Source organism: Aptenodytes patagonicus, chromosome 21, assembly GCF_965638725.1.
Source record: "Aptenodytes patagonicus chromosome 21, bAptPat1.pri.cur, whole genome shotgun sequence".
Taxonomy (NCBI): Eukaryota; Metazoa; Chordata; class Aves; order Sphenisciformes; family Spheniscidae; genus Aptenodytes; species Aptenodytes patagonicus.
In genome coordinates, this window is record NC_134969.1 from 1855133 (window position 1) to 1874475 (window position 19343).

The 19343-nt window shown below is 64.8% G+C and overlaps 3 protein-coding genes across 8 annotated transcripts; 1 reads left to right on the top strand and 2 right to left on the bottom strand.

Annotated features, from left to right (window-relative positions):
• Positions 1–615: 615 nt before the first annotated feature.
• On the top strand, positions 616–1926 carry SMIM12 (small integral membrane protein 12). Its single transcript, XM_076357369.1, has one exon. It carries the CDS (start codon positions 892–894, stop codon positions 1168–1170), a length of 279 nt encoding a protein of 92 aa, XP_076213484.1. The 5' UTR covers positions 616–891; the 3' UTR covers positions 1171–1926.
• A 6477-nt stretch (positions 1927–8403) lies between these two features.
• Positions 8404–19326, bottom strand: GJA4 (gap junction protein alpha 4). Of its 3 annotated transcripts, none has more exons than XM_076357242.1 (2): positions 19257–19326; positions 8404–10689 (listed from the first exon to the last, which is right to left on the bottom strand). In XM_076357242.1, the coding sequence occupies exon 2, from the start codon at positions 10666–10668 to the stop codon at positions 9637–9639; it is 1032 nt and encodes a 343-aa protein (XP_076213357.1). In that variant the 5' UTR covers positions 10669–10689; positions 19257–19326; the 3' UTR covers positions 8404–9636. The 3 variants fall into 3 exon arrangements, with proteins under 3 accessions (XP_076213357.1, XP_076213355.1, XP_076213356.1); XM_076357240.1 differs by lacking the exon at positions 19257–19326 and adding an exon at positions 17867–17931; XM_076357241.1 differs by lacking the exon at positions 19257–19326 and adding an exon at positions 11701–11763.
• On the bottom strand, positions 13667–19323 carry GJB3 (gap junction protein beta 3). Of its 4 annotated transcripts, XM_076357246.1 has the most exons (3): positions 17867–17938; positions 14991–15775; positions 13667–14682 (listed from the first exon to the last, which is right to left on the bottom strand). In XM_076357246.1, exons 2-3 carry the CDS (start codon positions 15743–15745, stop codon positions 14667–14669), a joined length of 771 nt encoding a protein of 256 aa, XP_076213361.1. In that variant the 5' UTR covers positions 15746–15775; positions 17867–17938; the 3' UTR covers positions 13667–14666. The 4 variants fall into 4 exon arrangements, with proteins under 4 accessions (XP_076213361.1, XP_076213359.1, XP_076213360.1 ...); XM_076357244.1 differs by lacking the exon at positions 17867–17938 and adding an exon at positions 19257–19323 and having other exon boundaries at positions 13667–15775; XM_076357245.1 differs by lacking the exon at positions 17867–17938 and adding an exon at positions 18549–18574 and having other exon boundaries at positions 13667–15775.
• Positions 19327–19343: the final 17 nt, after the last annotated feature.

Below are 19343 nucleotides of genomic sequence, written 5' to 3' on the forward strand. Positions count from 1 at the left end.
CCCGTGGGTGTCTCCAGGTGGCTGTCTCCCCCAGGTCTCCCTGTGGCTATCTACCCGTGGGTATCTCCCCGTGACTCTCCCGTGGGTCCCTCCCCGTGGCTCTCCCGGGGGTCTCTCCCCGTGGGTCGTGCCGTGGCTCTCTCCCTGTGGCTCTCCCGGGGGTCTCTCCCCGTGGCTCTCCCAGGGGTCTCTCCCCGTGGGTCACCCCGTGGCTCTCTCCCCATGGGTCACGCCGTGGGTCCCTCCCCGTGGCTCTCCCGGGGGTCTCTCCCCGTGGGTCACGCCGTGGGTCCCTCCCCGTGGCTCTCCCGGGGGTCTCTCCCCGTGGGTCACGCCGTGGGTCCCTCCCCGTGGCTCTCCCGGGGGTCTCTCCCCGTGGGTCACGCCGTGGCTCTCCCCCCGTGGCTCTCCCCTGCCCGCGGGGCGGCCTCAGACCGGGCCGCTCCTCCAGCGCCGCCGATCCCGCGCTGTCCGCCAGGGGGCAGCACCGCCCCGCCGGGCCGCGGGGGCGCCTGGCTTGGCCGCGCTCCCGCCCGCCGCCGCTGACCGGAAGGGGCGGGGCGGCGGCGGCGGCGGTGGCGGCGGCGGCGGCGGCCGGGCCCAGGTGAGCGGGGGCCGCCCGGGGCTCGGTCCGGGTCCGGCTCCGGCTGCGGGGGAGCCCCGCGGGGGCCGGGCGGCGGTCCCGGCGCGGCCCAGGCTGGTCCCGATCCCCTGCGGGTCAGTGCTGAGGCCCCGGTGCGGCCCGCCCGGTGCGGCCCGCCCGGTGCGGCCTTGCCCGCCGGAGCCTCGCCCGGGCGCTGTCAGCCCGCAGGCCTCGGGCGTTGCGGCGGGCCGGGCCCGGCTTGTGACCGCCGCGTTTCGCCCCCCCTGCCAGGCGCAGCCCCCGGCGCCATGTGGTCCGTGCTCTGGGCGGCCGTGCGCTCCAAGGCCCCGTACGTCACCTTCCCGGTGGCCTTCGTGGTGGGGCTGGTGGGCTACCACCTGGAGTGGTTCCTCCGCGGCGACCCCCCGCCCGCGGCCGAGGAGGAGAAGAGCATCTCGGAGCAGCGGGAGGACCGCAAGCTGCAGGAGATCGCGGGCAAGGACCTGACCAAGGTGGTGAGCCTGAAGGACAAGCTCGAGTTCGCCCCTCGGGCCGTGCTGAACAGGAACCGCCCGGAAAAGAGTTAATGAAGTTGTTTGGGCAAACGCCGTGCCCTGGAGCGACTGTTCCCGGGGCTGGGGCCCGCTGCCGGAGGGCTGTGTCCCGCAGAACCATGCTGGGGACTCCCCTGTCACCTGCACCAGCCTGCCTCCTGCGCCGGGCCGTACCTGGGCAATACGCTGTGCCCACTGCTGCTCTTCACCCTCCCGGGGCCCTCCGGAGGGTCAGGGTTTACCCAACCCACGGATGCACTCAAGACACAGCACCCAGACCTCCCCTGTGGCAGAGCGGGCAGGGAGCCGTGCTTTGGAGGTGGAGCGTGTCTGAAACTCATCAGCTCTCGGTCTGTCCCGGCCCCTGAACCACGAAACCCTCTTGGCCTGGTTCCACCCGCGTCTCTTTAGGTCTGGTTTCTTCCATGGCGCGAAGATAGAAGAAACTTGCACCTGAGTGACCTGGGGTTGGGGTCAGGCTAACCACCTGCGCAGGAGGACCTGCCGTCCTGCTTACAGCTCTCCTGTGGCTCTTTGCGAACCCCGACCACAGCACCACACTACCACGTTACACCCACGGGAGCCTGAGCAGCGGTGGAGGTCTCTGGGGAACCCCTCTCTGCATCATCCCCAGGCTTCGCAGCGAGGAAGGGGGACAGGGGGAGGTGGAAGTCCTGGCCCTGCTTCCGTCCTGGAGCACCGAGCATGGCAGTGGCTTTGGGCTGGCGTGTAGAGAACGGGGAGATCTCTGCCCTGTACGGGAACAGCCAGAATAAACTTCTGTCAGTCTTTGGGCCTCTGTGTCTTCTGCATCAACACCTGTCCCTAACCCTGGCTCAGAGTGTGTTTCTGCTCCCCATGTTTTCAAGAAGCAACCCCTTCTACAATGGGAGAAATGCCATCGTTGTCCCTGGCTGGGCACTGACCTTGGGGCCTGGCAACAGGGTGGCGGGCAGGAAGGAGGGGGAGGCACCGAAATCCCAGCCTGTGCTGCGGTTGTGCCTCCCTCCCAGCTCCCCCGGCCACGTCATCTGCTTCCCTTCGACCTCCTTATCTAGACAAGAAGGGCTGTGGCAGGGCTGGGTGGGGTCCCAGGGGACAGGAGGTCCTGCTGGGCTGGCTGAGCAGGGCAGCACGTGGTGGCAGAGGCTGGCAGCGAGTGCTGGGGACTGGTGGCCGGTGTATTCTCCAGCCTTGGGCATCACCAGCACAGCAGGACCAAACCCTGGTGAGAGCTGCCCGAGCCGGGCCAGCTGGTAACCGTGCCGGCAGCATGCCGGGGCTGTAGTCGGGGTTATCGCTGCCTCCCGGCTTGTTTTTTCCCCTGGTGCCTGAGCGAGGCCTCGCCGCTGCCCCGGCCCGGCCTTCCCCTCGCAGGGATGATAAATCTGTCGCGTCTGGTGTGAAGCCCTGAGGTCAGCAGCCAGTTCAGCATTTCGCATCGCTCCGTCCCACTTCCTCGAGGCCAGCTCCTGCCCCGCTGACAGCTTTACTGCCGGCATTGCCCGGCTGTGTTTACCTCCTGACCTGCTGTCCTTGGGCTGGATCGCTGCCCTCTGGCCGGGCTCACAGCCGGCACTGCCAGGAACTTGCAGGCCTTTGCCGTCGCGGTGTGCGAGGGCAGCTGAGGCTGGGTTAGAAGGTGCAGGAGGAGTCTAGGGGCGATGCAAAGGCTGTCCCAGCCCTGCCCCACTGCTGCCTCCTGCACTAGGGCTCACAGCACCTCTCGTGCCACCGCCCCGGCACTGTCCCCTGAGCCAACCCCTGCCCTTGGCTTCTTGCTTTCCCAGCCTGGCTGCGGGGCAATGCTGGGCGATGGCTGTTCCCTATTGTGCGCCAGGGTGGGAATGGTCCCGTCCCTTCCCCCAGCCGGGACCAGCCGGACCCAGCTCGGAAACGTCTTCCGAAATGCCTTTGTTCACCCCACGACGGAGCAGCTCCCTTGGCTGTTTATAGCCCATTGATCTGCCTGTTCCCAGAGCCGGCCGGGCACAATTGGGCTTTGTCGGGGCCTCGCTGCCCTGTTTCCTCCCCTGGGCCCACACGGTGTCGGCTGGGGGGGGGCTGCTCCGGCGCGGCGCTGGAGCGATGCCCTTGGGAAGGGCTGAGCCCTGACAGCGGCTGCACGGGCACTGATGGTACCTGGCCGGGCAGCCCTTGCCCTGCTCCCGCCGTGGCTGCCTTGCTGGTCCTGCCGCGTTTCCAGCTGGTTTCTGTGTGTCTGGGGACTCCCGTCCGTCCCCACGGCAGACGCCGGCGTTGCTGTGGGGATGTGGTTCCCCACAGGCACTGGGGCAGGGGTGAAGCTGCTTCCCAGAGACCGGTTGCCTTTCTCCTAAACCCTCGGTGCCGTAAACCCACCCTTCCTCCCATTGAATCCCAACAATGTGCTGCCTGGGAAGTGTCGGCTGGACAAGAATAGGAGCCGGCAAGCACTCAGGGCTGGGGTGAGCAGCCACGGTGGCTCACGAAGAGTGAGAGGAAGCTTTGTTGAATAAACCATTATGGCAAAAAACCTGGCTTCCCGAGCCTGCACACAACCGCTCAAGCCCAAGTCCTTGTTCTGGTCCAGGGCGTTTGTAATCCAGCTGTTCCCAGCACGGCACAGTCGGGCGCTGCAGTGGGAGCGTGGCAAGGAGCCGTGCCAGCAGCACGGCCGGGGTTGTGTGAGGGGGGAGCCTGTCCCCAGGCAGGGAGTCCCACACCTGGCCTGGAGGCTGGCATTTTATGGGAGAGCATCCTCCCAGGGCTTGTCCGGCTTTAAGGAAGTCCCCGTGGCTGGGGCTGGCTGCGGCTGCACTGTGCCACAGGCCAGGGATCGAATCCGGCAGCTGCAGAAGTGCTGCCTGTCCCTGCCCAGTCTGTGGTGGCCGTGCCCCGGGCTCTGGGGGAGCAAGCCAGCTGCTGTGCTCTTGGCACGGCCCTGCTGCCTTGCTGCTTCCTCCCTGCCGGCTCCGAGGGCGGCTGCAGCTCCCGGGCTGACCCTCTGCCCTGCCCGGGGCCGTGTTTGCTCCCGAGGATCCATTGCGAACAGCTTGTGAGAGGAGCAGGTGGCGGTTTCCGGAGGCAGGATGCAGGGAGCGAGCCGGCGCCGTGGTGGGACCAGGTTGCGCCACAGCTTGCTGCGGGCCAGCCTGGGGGGCCAGGACAGCTGCTGTGCAGGCAGGGGGGGGGGGGGCGGCCCAGCAGCCGCTCGGCATGGCTCGGCACACCTGGACGGCCGCAACGGACGTCCGGTTAGCTCAGGGCAGGGATGCACCAGCTGTGCGGGGCTGGGGACTCTGTGACCCTGCGCTGGCACAAGGGCTGCTCAGAGTCATCGGTCCCTTCCTCAAGGCCCGGAGCAACAATGCTTTGGGAAGGAGAGGAGCGGTGCAGGGGGCTGGAGGGGGAAGCTGGGGCCCGCGAGCACTCACGCTCCTGTGTCCCATCCTGGAGCAGCGCAGTCACCCCGGGGTGCCCAGGACGTGCATGCAGCACAGTGTCCCCACAGCCCCGGGATACAGAGGGTGCTCACCCTGGCTGCACTGGAGAGCAAATGGCATGTCCCCCCTGGCGCATCCCCCGCAGCCCCTGGGGACGCTCGCTCCCTGCCCTGGCCAGCCGAGGCTGTTTTCCCAGGCTCTAGTTTTGCCCTTTCCCTGAGCGCAGCCAAGTCCTTTCCCAGCTGCCTCATCTCGTCTCTTCCTACCACGGCCCCACGGTGCAGGTCTGCCACGCTGTGCCCGACGGCTCCTTTCTACGACCGGCAAAAGCCCTGAAGTGTGATGAGAGAGGAGCAGCTCTGCTCTACACCGAGACACATCCCCTGAGCCCTGGCCAGGGACAGCTATAGTGGAACATGTTCCCGTCCCACTGGGCATCGCCTCTTCTTGCAGTCACAGCTCAGGGCTGAATCCCCATCCCCAGCACCCCGGGGCCACTGCAGCCTCTTGCTTTTAGACCACATCAACCTCCCCGCGCCAGGAAAAACTCCTGGCTATGCAGGCAGCAGCCTGTGCCCTCCCAGTGCTGCACCGGGACGATGGCCTGAGCCACTGGCAGGGCAGGACCCATCCCAGGGTGGGCATGGGGTGCCGGGCACTGCGGTCCCACTGCCTCTGTCCGAGGAAGTGGCCAGAGGGGAGCGACAATGTCAGGATGCGGGAAGTCATCGGGGCTATTGAGTGCGTTTCCTCCCGCCCGCGGTTCTCACACGGGGCCACATTGTCTGCTGTGCCCGCGCGTGGAGTGCTAAATATAACCCCGTGCTGGGGACGGGCCCGGGGGAGGAAGGGAGCTGTTTGGGGTTTGCTTTTCCTTCGTTGTGCGCTGTTGGCAGTGGATTGTACCTGGTTTGGTGTTGCCTCGATGGTGGGTGCTGTGGGCAGGCGGTGCTGGGGCTCAGGATCCATGCCTGGCCCAGGAGGATGCTCCTGCCTGGGCCCGCTCCCCCTGAGGGGCTGCAGGAAACGGGGTGCTGGGGGGCTGCGGGCAGAGCCCTGGGCACAGACAGGGCCCCAGCGGGACGGGGGGGACCATGCCGTGGCCCTGGCTGGCATCCCCCTGCCCAGCCCTCTGCCCTTCCTCCCCTCTCAGCTGCACTTTTGCTCCCGCCACGGCTCTTCCTGTGAGCGGGTCGGATTTAGACACTTGCTATTTTCTGTACGTTGGGAAAGCTTGAAAATAAACTCCTTGGTGCTCGGCCAGCACCTCGGGCAGAGCCTTGCGGGCGAGACACGCTGTGGCAGCCCTCATGGCTCCTTTCCCCCAGCCCAGGGCAGGATAGTGCAGGGGGAGCCCAGCACGGACGGGTCCTAACTGGGAGGAGGGCAGGAACCTCCCTGCAAACCTGTGGCTGTGGGGCAGAGTCACTGGCGCAGGCTCCTGGGGGCGGTGGCTGGCATTAGACCAACATCCCCAGCAGGAATTGGGGCCCCAGAACTGGCAGAGCTGCCCCAAAGCCTTTCCTGACTCAGGGGGTGCTCCAAGCAGCCACCCCCACCCCCCCCACCCCCCCAGCATCCTCCCGAACCTCTGGTGAGCAGCAGGGGGGGTGCACAGCGATGCTGGCCATGCACCCAAGGGACACCCCACGCCTGTGCACCCCCAGCCTCAGGCTGTTGACGGTCAGGTCAGGTGCGCATCCATCTGTCCACCTCTCTCCCTCTTCCTTTTGCTCCTTTGGCCACATCACATCCCTCTCTGGGCACTTGCTTTCTTCCAGGAGCTGAGGATGCGGGAGCAGCTCCACGGCGCTGCCTGCACCCTGCTGAGGAAGGCAGCCTGGCTCCTGCGCCACGGCACAGTGCAGGCAGGTGGCTCTTGCTTGCCGAATTAGTTCTGGGGGGCTGGAAAGTACATCCAGCCTTGGATTGGGATAAATCCCACAGAGCTTTTGGGTGTGTGTGTGTGTGTGTGTGTGTGTGTGTGTGTGTGTACAAAAGCTGCTCTCCCCCAAAACCCATGCCGAGGGCAATGTCAGCGTGGGGCTCACAGCCTGTGAGTGGCCATGGGAACAGCCCCACGGTGCTCGCACCCCATGGCCATACCCAGGGAGCTCCTGCCATCCTGGCTGGGTGGCTGTGGTGGGTCCCAGTGCCCGCTCATCACAGCACATACTCAGGGCTGTGCTCGCTGCCCGTTATCCCAGAGCTGGACCTGGAGCTGCGTCTCGGGGGTGCCCACGGTGAGCCCCTCACCGCAGCCCCCAGGCTGCCCGTGCCACCGCTGGGCTCAGCATCACGGTACAGGGTCAGGCACTGGGGCAGTGAGTGCCATTTCCAGAAAGAGACCGGAGGGGCCTGTTTACTCAGGAGGGAGTGCGGAGGTGTGAGAAAGGCTGTTAGTGTCTGGCTGGCCGCTATCCGTCCCCAGGCTGTGCCAAAGGGCTTCGCCAGGCCAGCCCGCGCCCTTATCAGCTGCAAACTTTTATTTGCCTAAGGGCCGCCCGCCTGCTTTCTGGGGGGCTGCTGCCAGCACCGTCCCCCACTGCCGCCCCCTCCTCGGCCCTGCCACGCAGGTGAGCCCCTCGCTGTTGTTCTTGGCGTGTGCTGCGGGCAGGTCCCGGCGGCGTGGGGTCATGCCGGCTGCCCCGAGCCACCTTGTCACAACACGGGAACAATAGCAGGGCCGGAGCTGTGTTTGCGCAGCACCCACAGCCAGGCACCGTGTCCAGGCAAGGGGGCTCTCGGCTGTCTTGTTTTTCACCTTGCAGGGCCGTTCGGAAAAGCGTGATGCTCCCCTGGTGCCAACAAAAATATCAGCCCAGGAGAGGGGAGGCGAGCGGGGGAGTGCTGCCGGCGGGTAAACACGCGGCGCGGCTGCACCGTTACCTTTCACACGGGCATTTCCTCCCAGCCGAGCATGCTGGGCTGCTCTCCCCAGAAAACTGCAGCACTACGGGGCTTTGCAGCTCTGCTGATGCCTGGTGAGCACTGAGCTGTGGTCCCCCATTGCACTGGGGTGCCCGGGGGGGGGGGGTCCCCACCAGGGAACAGTGGGAGCAGGGCAGGGTCCCTCCAGAGATGGAGGGAGCAGGGCAGGGTCCCTCCGGGGGGAATCTGCACCAGCATCCTCATGGAGGGCACAGGGGAGGGCTGAGAGCTAGTAGTGTGCACACCAGACCCCCCACCCCAGTGGATTTTTACCTCCCTCATCCCCAGCAGGGAGGGGAGTCAAGGGCAGGCTCGGCCGCCAGCCCAGGCTCTGCACCGAGGGCAGCACAGCCGGGTGCCTCCCTCTCTGCTTCCTCCAGTGGCCGATGGCAGCGATATCGCCCCGTATCACCCATATTTCATTTTCTCCAGGGTATTTTTAGCCCGTCCCACCCTCGCTGAAGAGGCCCTCGGCAGAGAGCAGGCTCTGCCCTGGGCTGGCTTGGCTGGAGAAACTAAACAACAGCCCCAGCCACATTGTGTGCCTTTATCTGCAGCTCATTTCCACCTATTATGCAGCTGTGAGCGGCTCCACAGCCTCCGCTGGGTTTATCTGTGGCAAAGCCTAGGCAGAGAGGCTGGCTGCGGGGTCGAGCTCTGCTTTGAGCCACCCAGAGCCTGCGCCACGATGGCCCTGTGACAGCCCCAGCCTGAAGCTGGGCTGAAGGGGACAGGACACTATAGCAGAGAGCGTTGTGCTTTCAGTGGGTGAGCAGCACAACTGGAGCTCAGAGGGTGCCCACACTCACCCCACCACCCATGGGACAGCAGCTTCCCTCTCCCTTGGCCCCAAACCCTCACCCACCCTCCCCGGGGCAGCTGGATGAAGCACAGTCACACCACACTTCACCTTTTTCATTCATTCAACTTTATTCAACAAGATGCAACACTGAGTCTGCCGGGGGAAAGGAAACAGCACTGAGGGCAGTGCCTCCATCCCACACTCGTGCCTCTGTCACACAGGACCCACAGTCCCTCAGTCACAGCAGGACTTCCCCTTTCACAACATCAACAGGCTGGGGAAGTCCAGGCGACAGTTTTCATGGCAGCCATCGGTTCTTTGGTGTCCCCCCCAGCACCTCAGCCCACAGCAGGAGATGACTAGTGCAAAGTAATAAAACCAATAACCCCCCCAAACCAGCAGTTGCTAGGCTAATTCCTCCCCAAAAGCGCAGGCGCGAGGCTGCGTGGCCCAGGCTGGACACAGCTCCCCAGATCCCCTGCACAACTGCACCTTTAAGGCAGAAAGCTCCGTGCTCAGGCCAGCAGGTTAAAAATAACTTAGAGACACACATCACACAGGAAAGGGTCCAGGGCCAGGAGGCGGGGGGGGGGGGCTCGCACTCCTGGGGCACCCGAGCGGTGACCCTGCAGCCATCGGGATCAGCCAGTCACCACAGAGCCCCAGCTGTGAGCTGCCGCTGGCTTAACCCCCCCGTGCCTCAATGGGGAAGGGGCAGCTCCTGCAGCAAACCCTGGGCAGGAGCTGCTGGCCCCTCTGGCTCCTTGCCAGGGTCACAGGAACAGGACAGGGCTGGTGGCCAGGACCCGTCAGGCAGCGCTGCCCCAGCCCAGCTCCCCCCAGCCCTCCCAGGTTCAGCCTGCTCCGCATGGAGACTGGAGGCGAGCAGCTTCCCACGGCCACACGCCCAGCTCTCACGCCGGCGGGGGCTCCAGCAAGCTCCGGGGTCCGGCTGAGCCACGGCTCCCGACAGGCAGCAGCCTCTCGCTGCGGCCCTGGGGACAGCCTGTTCCCAGCTGCATGGTCCCAGGGATTTCTCCCTTTCCCACGGCGAGGCATGCAGGACATGCCGTCCCGGGGAACTTTCTGCAGTTTCCTTCCTTGCAGGGTCTGTGGAGAAAACAGGAGAGAGCGGAGGCTCCGCTCCAGGGCAGTGCTCAGCCCCGCTCCTGAGCATCACATCCCAGGGGCAGGCAGGTCTCCGCGGGCACAGCCTCTGGAGGGCGGCCTGTCCATATGGCACAGCACCAGGCAGGAGGCAGCTGTCTGCCCGTGGCCAGCACCTTTGCAGGCACGAGGGACCGAGGAAGGTCGCCCCGGCCAGCCGGGGCCAGCCCGGCACTAGACATACTGCTTCTTGGAGGCTGAGCTCCCAGGACGGCTGCACAGCTTCTCCTCCGGGGCGGCGGCTTCAGCAGCCCTGGGGGCGTAGGGGTCCGACAGGGGCCTGCTGCCACTGCCCAGTGCCAGGTTCTCCTCGTTGTGGAAGTTGGCCCAGTTCTGCTCGCTGGAGAGCTTGTTGTAGGCCTGGTAGGGCGGTGTGTGGCTGTCGGCCATGGGCAGGAAAGGGTAGTGCTTGGGTGGGTAGGGACCCGAGACCATGTCATCAGCAAAGGTGTCCCGGCTCGGGACGGCCGGCACAGACACCTTCTTGACATTGCTAAGCAGGTTCTTGCAGCAGAGGTGGAAAAGCTCCAGGAGGTTCAGGATTAAGGAGATCAGGCCCATCACCAGCATGAAGATGATGAAGATGCTCTTCTCAGTGGGGCGGGAGATGAAGCAGTCCACCTGATGGGGGCAGGGGTCCCTCTTGCACACGTAGCGGGGCACCATGGAGAAGCCGTACAGGTACCACTGGCCAATGAGGAAGCCAGCCTCAAAGATGCTCTTGCAGATCACACTGATGATGTACGTCCACATCAGCGCCCCTCGAATCTTGAGCCGCCCATCCTCCGTCATATAGATCTTAGACATCTTCTTCTCCACGGCTGCCAGGGCCTGCTCGATCTTCGGGTCCTTGCTGTGGATAGCCCGAAGCTCGCTCTCCTGTTGCTTCAGTTTCTCCTCCTTCCGGGAGAGATAGACAACGTGGCCGAGGTAAATCAGGGTTGGGGTGCTGACAAAGAGGAACTGGAGCACCCAGTAGCGGATATGGGAGATGGGGAAGGCTTTATCATAGCAGACGTTGGTGCAGCCTGGCTGCTTGGTGTTGCACACGAAATCTGACTGCTCGTCCCCCCACACGGACTCCCCGGCCAAGCCCAGGATGAGGATGCGGAAGATGAAGAGCACGGTGAGCCAGATCTTCCCGATCACAGTTGAGTGCTCCTGGACTTGGTCCAACAGTTTCTCCAGGAAACCCCAGTCGCCCATCTTCTTGGGAGCCTCGTGCCTCTGCCGGCAGAGAGGGGAGGGGAGCCAAGTCAATTCTCTGCTTCCATGCTGGAGAGCACAGGGCAGACAGGGCTACCTAAACCCCAGGCTTTCTCGGGATATGACTGCTCTGCAGAGGGTCCCAGCAAACCCACCAAGGAGCATCCCACACCTGGGGGAGGGAGCCAGGCAGGATTTCTGAGCCCAGGAGTGCTCCTCCTACACCCCACTGCCCAGTGCGGAAATGTGGGGCTGGGGGAGAAGAGGCAGCGCAGGGATTCACCTCCCCCAGCAGCACCCAGCCCACAGCACCCACGACTCCCGGCTGTCCCGGCCTCCCAGGACACAGCCCACAGCTAAGGGCTCACTGGCCGGTGGTTTGGGGCTGCCCTGGAAGGTCAGGGCCACAGCACCCAGAGAGGGGGCACAGCAGGGGCTCACAGGAGCAGCCCAGATTTGCCTTTCTGACAGCCCGCTGCCCCGGCTTTACCGAAGGGCAGAGAACAGCAGGGTCATGAGAGGGAAAGCACAAACCCCTGGGGTACAGCAGCCACCCCAATGCTTATTCAGGGCTCACCCCAAACTGAAGGGACAGTCGCCAGCCAGCTCCCTTGCTGTGGGGCGATAGCACCCCAGCCCCAACATGCTCCCCCTTGCCCAGGGCTTTCCCCGGCCTGGGGATCCCCAAGACCACTCACCGCACACAGACCCGATGCCACTCTGGGGACCCCGGGGTGTCTCAGCCTCGCCCCCGGCTGCCGGCGAGCCCAGCCCGCATCCCCCCGCGGGAGCTCAGCACCGCAGCCCGGCTGGGAGAGAGGAAGCGGCCGCAGCCCTGGCTCCTAATTAACCTCTGCCAAGGGAGCAGGCAGAGGGGCCAGCTGGGCCGTTAAAGGGACACTCAGCCGCGGTGGGGCGAGGGGGGTGCCAGCGGTGGGGGTGCCCCCTGCCCCCAAGCACGGTGTCCCCGAGCGCTGCCCGATGCCCCGCGGGAGCCGCAGCCGCCGGGGGTCCCGGGCGCCGCTCACTCACCTCCGCCGCGCCGGGCACGTCCCGCCTGGCTCGGGCCGCGCTGGGTGTGAGCGGCCGGGCCGGGCCGGGCGGCTCTGGCCGTGCGGGGCCCGGGGGAGCCGGGGGAGGAGCGTGGGCAGGAAACCAGGGGCCGGGGCTTAGCGCCGTGCCGCAGGTGTGCGGGGCCGCCCCGGCCCGGCCCGCTCCCCCCCGGCCGAGGGGGCGGCCCCGGCGGGGCGGGGCGGTGGGTCCGCGGAGCACCGCCCGGCCGGGACCCCCGGGGACGGCCGGGGCCGTCGGGGACAGCCGGGGCCGTCGGGGCCGAAGCCGGTGGGAGGCAGCGGGGGCGGTGGGAAGGCCGGGTGTCCCTGCCCGCTCGTCCCTGCCGAGCTGCGGGGACAGCCCGGTGGCCGGCACCGCCCGCGCCCGGCAGCCCCGCTGTGGCTGGGGCTCCGCCACCGGGACAAACCCGCTGAGCGGGGGAGGGACCTGCCCGGGGTGCCCGGACCCTGCCCACGGGTGGGACCGTGAGCAAGTCACCCCACCGGGCGCCCCTAAAGCCGCCGCGCTTTTGGTGCCCGCATCGCGGGCGGGGGCACCAGGGGAGGCAGGGCCGGGTCGGGGAGATGCCCCGGGGCGTGCGGCGGGGTGTCCCCGGGGATGCTCCGTTCCCCGCCCGCTCCGGCCGGGCCGCTGCTGCGGCGCTCGGCGGGTCCCCCCGCGGGTCCGTGCGGCGCGGCGGGCGCTGGGTGGTGCTGGAGCCACACCGGAGCCCGGCGCTGCCCCAGCCCCGCGTCCCCCGCCGGCTCCTGGGCTGAGCTGCGCCCAGGATCCAGGGGCTGGGACCCGCCACCGGGTTTTAAGCGGAGGTTTGCTGTCGGGGGGCTCAGACGGGGCGCTGCGGGGGGTGCAGAGGCCCCCCCACAAGGAGGGGGGACGGCAGGTGGGCAGATGCTGACATTTTATGCACAGGCTTAAGTCCTGCTGGCTTCAGGGGGGCAAAACCCCTCTGTGTGCCCCCCCCGCCCCTGTCCTGCAGTGGCTGCAAAGGGCTGGCACACTTGGCGTGGGCTGCATCGGGCTAGCTGGGGGTGGCGGATTTGGGCTCGGGCTATCGAAACCAGAAACTAGGCCAGTCCGCACACATAACTGGGAGCTGCCGCCTCTCCCACACCGAGACGTGGCATTTCCTCCTCACAGACAGTACCGGGGCTGAGCAGAGGGCAGAGCCTGAACAGCATCGTTATGTTTAATATGAAATAATTGCCGTGCTTCAGGCACCATGCCACCCCATGCTGTCACACCAGGGTGCTGCAGAGCCCAGTGCCCATCTCCCAGCCAGCCCACTGTGAATACCACTCCTCCCTTCCCACCACCCCTGGGCTATGTCTGCTGCTACGGCAAGGCCCTCCTTGGCCCCGTTCCCTAGTGATACTCTGCACCCTGCCAGCCCTCAATGGATGGAAAAGATCACCTCCGGGGAGCTGCTCCAAAACCACAAAGGAACCGGAGTTGCCCTCACCCACGGATGTGCCGGGTCCCACGTTGCTTTACCCACCAGGAAGACTGTGCCCAAGCACAGGCTTCACCCACACCAGCCACAGGTCCCCAGTGAGCCATGCGGGTGTCCCAAAGCAGACCCGCGCTGGTGCCAGAGCCGCTTCCTGGTCCGACACCCTCTGCTGTCCAACCTCCTGGAGCATCTTTCCAGGTGACACAGGTGATGCTGCGCTGGGGTGCCCACAGGAGTAGCCCATGCTGGAAGCACTTGCTCCATGTCTGGCACAGAGACACATCACACGTCACCCTGCCGGCAGCATGGGCATCACTGTCACGGCCTCTCGCAGTGGCATGAGCCCCGGCTGTGTCAGCGCATACCGCGACACGCTCATGGGTCTGGGGAAGCGCGAGTGGGCTGAGCAGAGCTGGAAACGTGGCTGGCCGGAGCACCAGCAGCCCCTTAAGCGCTGGTTAAGGAGAGATTAAATGGAAATAATTTCTATTTATTGTAATATTTATCAAGGTTTAGTAAATAATTGATGCTGATCCCTCCTTGATTTCCTTGGGGGCCAGTGTGCGGTTCTGGTGAATTAAAGTTTAACAACGTGTGACAAGCTGGGAGGAAGCAGAGCGGGTGGATGCCAGGCGTGCTGTCCCTGGGGCTCGACCCGCGCCCCACCAGCTCGGGCAGGAGCAAGGAGCACCCGACCGCGGGCTCCTGGGTAACCTCTGCAAATCCATTTCTTCTGCCCTCACCAAGTCCCCTCGATTTACAGTGTGCAGAGCAGATCCCAGTGTCTACAAACAGCACGATGTTTATTGGCCTTTTGGATCCATAACTGATGCTGTGTGTGACATCCGTCTGAGGCAAGGGGGGATACAAAGGCACCGAGGGAAGCAGCAGAGTCAGCAAGGGCATTTGCGCAGGACATCGGCTCGGTGCTTGCATGAGCAAGGGGGGAAAAGCTGCTCCTGCCCCAGTATTGGCAAACTGGGGACTGTCACCGCGCTGAGTGACACCAGCCCTGACTGGGCACCAACTGATGCATTCGTACCCAGTATGGGAGCAGCAGAGCTGGAGGACTCAAGAGAATCTGTTGGGACATGGGAGCCCCCATGCTCCCTCCTGCCAGCCCCAGTCCTGTGTGCCCTTCAAGCTCAACGGCTTCATCCCTGCAGCTTTCGGCTAGGCTCACTGCCGAGACGGCCAGTGCTGGCTGCCGTGGCAGGGCCGGCTGCTTGGCAGAGTCGTGCATGGCGTCTGTGTGTCGGTGTGACATCCAAGCCCCGTGGCACCACTGCGTGCAGCCGGCAGAGCTCCGGGGCTGCCCCTGCCTTACCTGCATCTGCTAGAGGGGGCCTCTCTCAGGGGACTTCATTGGGTTTAGTCATTTTTCACACAGGTCGACTCTTGAGGTTTCGGGGACTTGGCAGGCTTGAAAAGCTGCTGGGCCAAGGGGAAGGCGAACCGGCTGGGACGGGCAAGCTCACAGCTCCTCTCCTCTGTGGAAAGAAGAGACACGCTCAGGCATGCCCACGGGAAGCTGGCACCCACCTGGTGCCGAGCATGCCTGCACCGCTGGGACACCCGGGGACGTGGCCATGGTCCCAAGCAGGAGAGTTCCTGTGGATGTGTCCTCCCTCCCCTTTAGAGCCATCGAGGTCCTGGCTGAAGAGTCTGGTGGTGGCATCACCAGTGGCCACTTCTGGGGCCAGCTATCCCTGGACACGTCTCCCTTCCTATTCCCCTCCCAGCACCCCATCAGATGGCAGTCAGGTTGGGAGCCGAGGCCCGCAGGGCTGCCACACACCTAGTCTGGGACTTGTCCTTCTCCTCCGTCTTGAGGTGGCACCGGCAGGTGGAGGCCTTGCTGTAGCTGACGGAGTGCTTGGTGGACTTCTTCCACTTCCGTGCACTCTGCACAACCCGCTTGAAGATGAGGTAGAAGATCTCACAGACGGTGAGGACGATGCAGATGGAGGAGGCTCCGACCATGAAATAGGTGAACACTCTTTTCTCGGTTGGCCGAGCAATGTAGCAGTCTACAATGTTGGGGCAGGGGTCTATGTTGGAGCATTTGACCAGCCGTGGCAAGTCGAAGCTGTCCCACATCTTGTGGAGGAGGTAGAGGAACAGGATCTCTATGATAAGCTTGAAGAAGAGGCTGAGCAGGTAGGTCCACCACAGCCCGCCGTGCTTCTTGCCCGTGTTGCTGTAGAGCTTGGGGCAATTTTCCCCGTTCTTCTCACGGTTCTTCTTCTCACGGTCCTCCCGGTAGGCCACGTGCATGATGACCAGGAGGGAAGGGCAAGTGACAAAGATGAGCTGCAGGGCCCAGAGGCGGATGTGGGAGATGGGGAAGAAGTGGTCGTAGCAGACATTGGTGCAGCCCGGCTGCCGTGTGTTGCAGTCAAAGTCCTTCTGCTCATCTCCCCACACGCGCTCAGCTGCCACCACGTAGACCAGCACACGGAAGACGAAGACCACGGAGAGCCAGATGCGGCCGAAGGCTGTGGAGTACTTGTTGACCCCGCTGAGCAGCGCCTGCAGTGTTTTCCAATCCATGGCGGACGGCGGAGGCCAGAGTCACCCGATCTGGAGAAACAGCAGCAGAAGCAGTGGGCGAAGAGATGCGATGGGAGACAGCAACGGGGCAGCTCATCTCTCGCTGCACTTAATCTCATTGACCTGCCAGAATCTCCCCCTCACCACGTTACACTCATTTGGGGTGAGGGGACCATCCCACTTGTGGACAGTAAAGCCCAGCCTCGCACTCTCCCGGTGACAGTCAGGGGTGACCCAACCTCTCTGCACTTCCTTCTGGTGGAGGCTTTGCCGTAAGGGATGAGCCACCTGGCCAAGTCCCTGCCACCAAGTCCCCGGCCTGATTGCACATGTTGGTGTAAATTGGCAGCACAATCTCCTGGAGCGGGCCAGGATCAACAAGGGGAGGCCGTGCCTGGGTGGCAGGCAGGGACGGCTGTGCGAGGCGCTTGGCATGTCAGCAAAGCAAAGGTTTGTGTGGACACCAGCCCCATGAGCTGGCAGGTCCCTTGGGAGAGGGATGGGAGGGGACCCCACAGCGCATTTCCATGCCTGACTGCATCTTCCTTCTGCCCTGCTGCCCACAGGGGAATGTGCTGATGGCCACCAGGGTGGATCCCCAGAGCCCTGCCAGCTCCCTCTTGGCTGCAGAGGCACTGGCTCCCCGTGGGGCGCAGCACTGGACCAGCATGGCTCCCGCTCTGCGCTCCCCAGGCTCATCCTCTTTCCTCCCCAGGGTTTTGTGTGGCTCAGCCATGCTCCCCTGCATGACCTCCACTAGCATGCTTTGGGAATGAATGGGGACCTTTACCATTAGAGAAACTCCAGGGGATCTCAGGCTTGGTCCCAGCTGGTCCCAGCCTTCCCTGAGCCTCAGTTTCATGGGTAAAACGGGCTAAACCAGCTGCCGTGCTTTGCTAATGCTGAGAGCCAAAGGGGAAGTGGCTGCTGCAGAGCTGGGATGCCGGGACAGGCCAGGAACTGGTTTTCTCTCTTGCAGGTGACGCCTGAGGCAGCCTGAGCATGGGCGAGAGCAGGGCTGCTGAAAGCGAGAGTCCATGCGCATCACGGGCGCCCAGCACCCTGCTCCTGACAGCGCTGCCGGCAGCCCTGAGGCCCCACGCCGGCCAAACTGGCTCCGTGGCTCAGCCTGGGGCTGCCTCAGTGCAAAGAGGATGGCGCGCTAAGCCCGACCTGGAGCTTTACTGCTGCCTGGATTTACAAACCCCGGGTGATTTTTACCCAGAGGTGAGTTGGCAGCTGTTGACTCCATGCTGTAAAGGTGTCTCCCGTGACACAGGGCTTCAGAGGATAGCAGGCTGGATCCATCCCCGCACCGTTGGCTTTTAAGGAGTTGCTTTGAGTAACACACACCACCGCTGATGGGAGCACGGCAGGGTTTGCAGTGTGGGGGTGAAGGCCAGAGCGAAGCACCCTGTGATCCCAGGGTAAGCAGGGAGGGCCAAGCCCTTGAAGGACAGAGCCGAGCACCAGCAGTGCTCAGAGGAGACTTTTTGCAGCCTCTTTGCGTTTGCAAGCATTAGTCCGGTTTTGTGAGGAACTGCCAAGTTTTGCAGGTCTGTGCCCGACGGCGAGGACATGCTGCGGGCCAGCTCCTTGCATGCCGCAGGAACGGTCCAGCTGCGCCCGCAGAGCTGCTGCGGGTCTGCAGTGCTGGGTGCTTGCACGGCTCCAGCAGCAGGAATGTGCTGAAGCCCTGCGGGAGCCACGACTGGCCCAGCAGGTTGGGGCCGGGACCGGGACGCCCAGGGGACCCCACGTGCAGCTGGGGAGGCAGCACTGCGGCGGGCAAATACTTCCAGGGGAAACACGTCCCAAATATTGCCAGCCCCAACTTTTTATTTCTGCATTTTCTACAAGAGATGTTTTGCGTAAGAAAAACATGGGGTTTTTTTCAGACAAATGCTTTGTTTCTGGCTGCTGACCAGCCTGCCCAGGGAGTGCAGGGTGGCCCAGGAGCAAACGGGCTGCTCCAGTTTCAGGCCAGATTGAAAGCTTTGGTCAACCCCAAATGCTAATTCCTTCAATCCCAGCTACTCAGGACAATCAGCACCGCGCACTCGCCTTCCCACTCCCGAGGAGCCGCTGCCTGTTGCCAACCTGGCGCCCTCCCAGACGTACCTGGAAGAGGCTCAGGCTCCTTCCCCACTCACCAGGGGCTACAGAGTGGGAAGTGGGGCATGGCCGGGGGAGCGATGGCACACAGGCATTCAGGGTCCTCTCGTCCGGGGAGGGCTGCCCGGTGCGGCGAGGTGTCCCAGGGCTGTGGGGAAGGAACAGAGCCTGGAGCACTGCCCAGAGCCCGCGGGGCTGCCCGGAGCCCGTCCCTGGCTGGGCCCACCCCACAGCAAGTCCCAAACCCACCACCGTGCTCCCATGCTGCTGGACCAGGGACGCACCGAGAAGCACGGCTGAGCCGCATGGGGCTGAGCTGGGGTCATGTGCCGGCATGTGCCGAGTGCCAGGGCCGTGCCTCTGCCCAGCCCTGCACGCCTCTGCTCGCCACCTCATCTGAAACTTGGGAGATCCTTCTCCCTGGCAAACCCGCGGAAGGTAGCTGGGGTGGGGAGCAATCGCAGCGCTCCTGCCCTGCCCTTCGCTTTAAAATTGGGAGAGGGGTGCTGCTGCTTTCCCCTCCTCAGCCGAAAGCTGGTGCCAATGGTGGAGCCCATAGCCCCTGCATGCCCCCAGGGCCAGTGCCCCCTTGCCAGCCTGGCAATTCACCCATGCCCTCACCTCCAGGGCCCCATGGGCGATGCCGCCCAGCACCCACCTGCCTGGCACCCACCTACCCGGCACCTACCTGCCCGGCTCAGTCCAGCGCCGGCTCTGGCCATGGACCTGCGGCAGGGCGGGAAGGAGAGCGCGAGCTCTGTGCTGAGCCCCGTGCCGGGGTGTGGTGTGTGGTGTCGTGGGAGCTCCGCAGCCTGGCCAGCGCTGGCTGGCAGCCAGGCGGAGCAGGGGCAATGCTCCAGGTGTGCTCGGCTCTGCCTGCAGCGCTGGTTTGCCTCCCACAAAGCCTGGCACCCTCGCCAGCCCCTGGCATGCCAGCCTGCTGTGTCACTGCCGGGTCCTGCCCCGCGTGGGTGCAGGGCGTTGGACCTGAAAGCGCTCAGCTCCTGCCTGGGGTGCAAATGCAGCAGAGCGGGGCTGTGCACGTTCTCCTGGAGGGGATCAGCCTCTTTCGGTCCCCGGGGAGGGTGGTGGGACAGAGGAGCAGGGCCTGGAGTGGCCGTTCCTGCTTCTCGGGGTGCTGTGCCATCCCCCTGCATCACCCCCCAGGTGCGCAGCCCCATGGGCCAGGGACCCTGGCACTGGTTGTGGGGTCCCAACGTAGCACTGTGCGCTGTCGGGGTCCCCACCTTTGGCCACCGCAGGCACAACAGCCCCAGCCATAACACAGCTCCCACCTGCACCCCGTTAGCACCGCGGGGTCCGTCCCCCCACAACCTGCAGGTGCCCGACAGCCCTGTGAGCACCCCGTGCCTCTGCCGCGGTGCGCTGGAGGTACCTGCCCAGCCGGTAAAGGGCCAGAGGGACGTGGCCGGATTCAGGCACCTTTCGGAGTGGGGAAGCTCTTTCCCGTCTGTGTTGTCTG

Coding starts and splice junctions, on each gene's coding strand:
- SMIM12 (XM_076357369.1), top strand. CDS start 892: ATGTGGTCCGTGCTCTGGGCGGCCGTGCGCTCCAAGGCCCCGTACGTC.
- GJA4 (XM_076357242.1), bottom strand. CDS start 10,668: ATGGGCGACTGGGGTTTCCTGGAGAAACTGTTGGACCAAGTCCAGGAG.
- GJB3 (XM_076357244.1), bottom strand. CDS start 15,745: ATGGATTGGAAAACACTGCAGGCGCTGCTCAGCGGGGTCAACAAGTAC.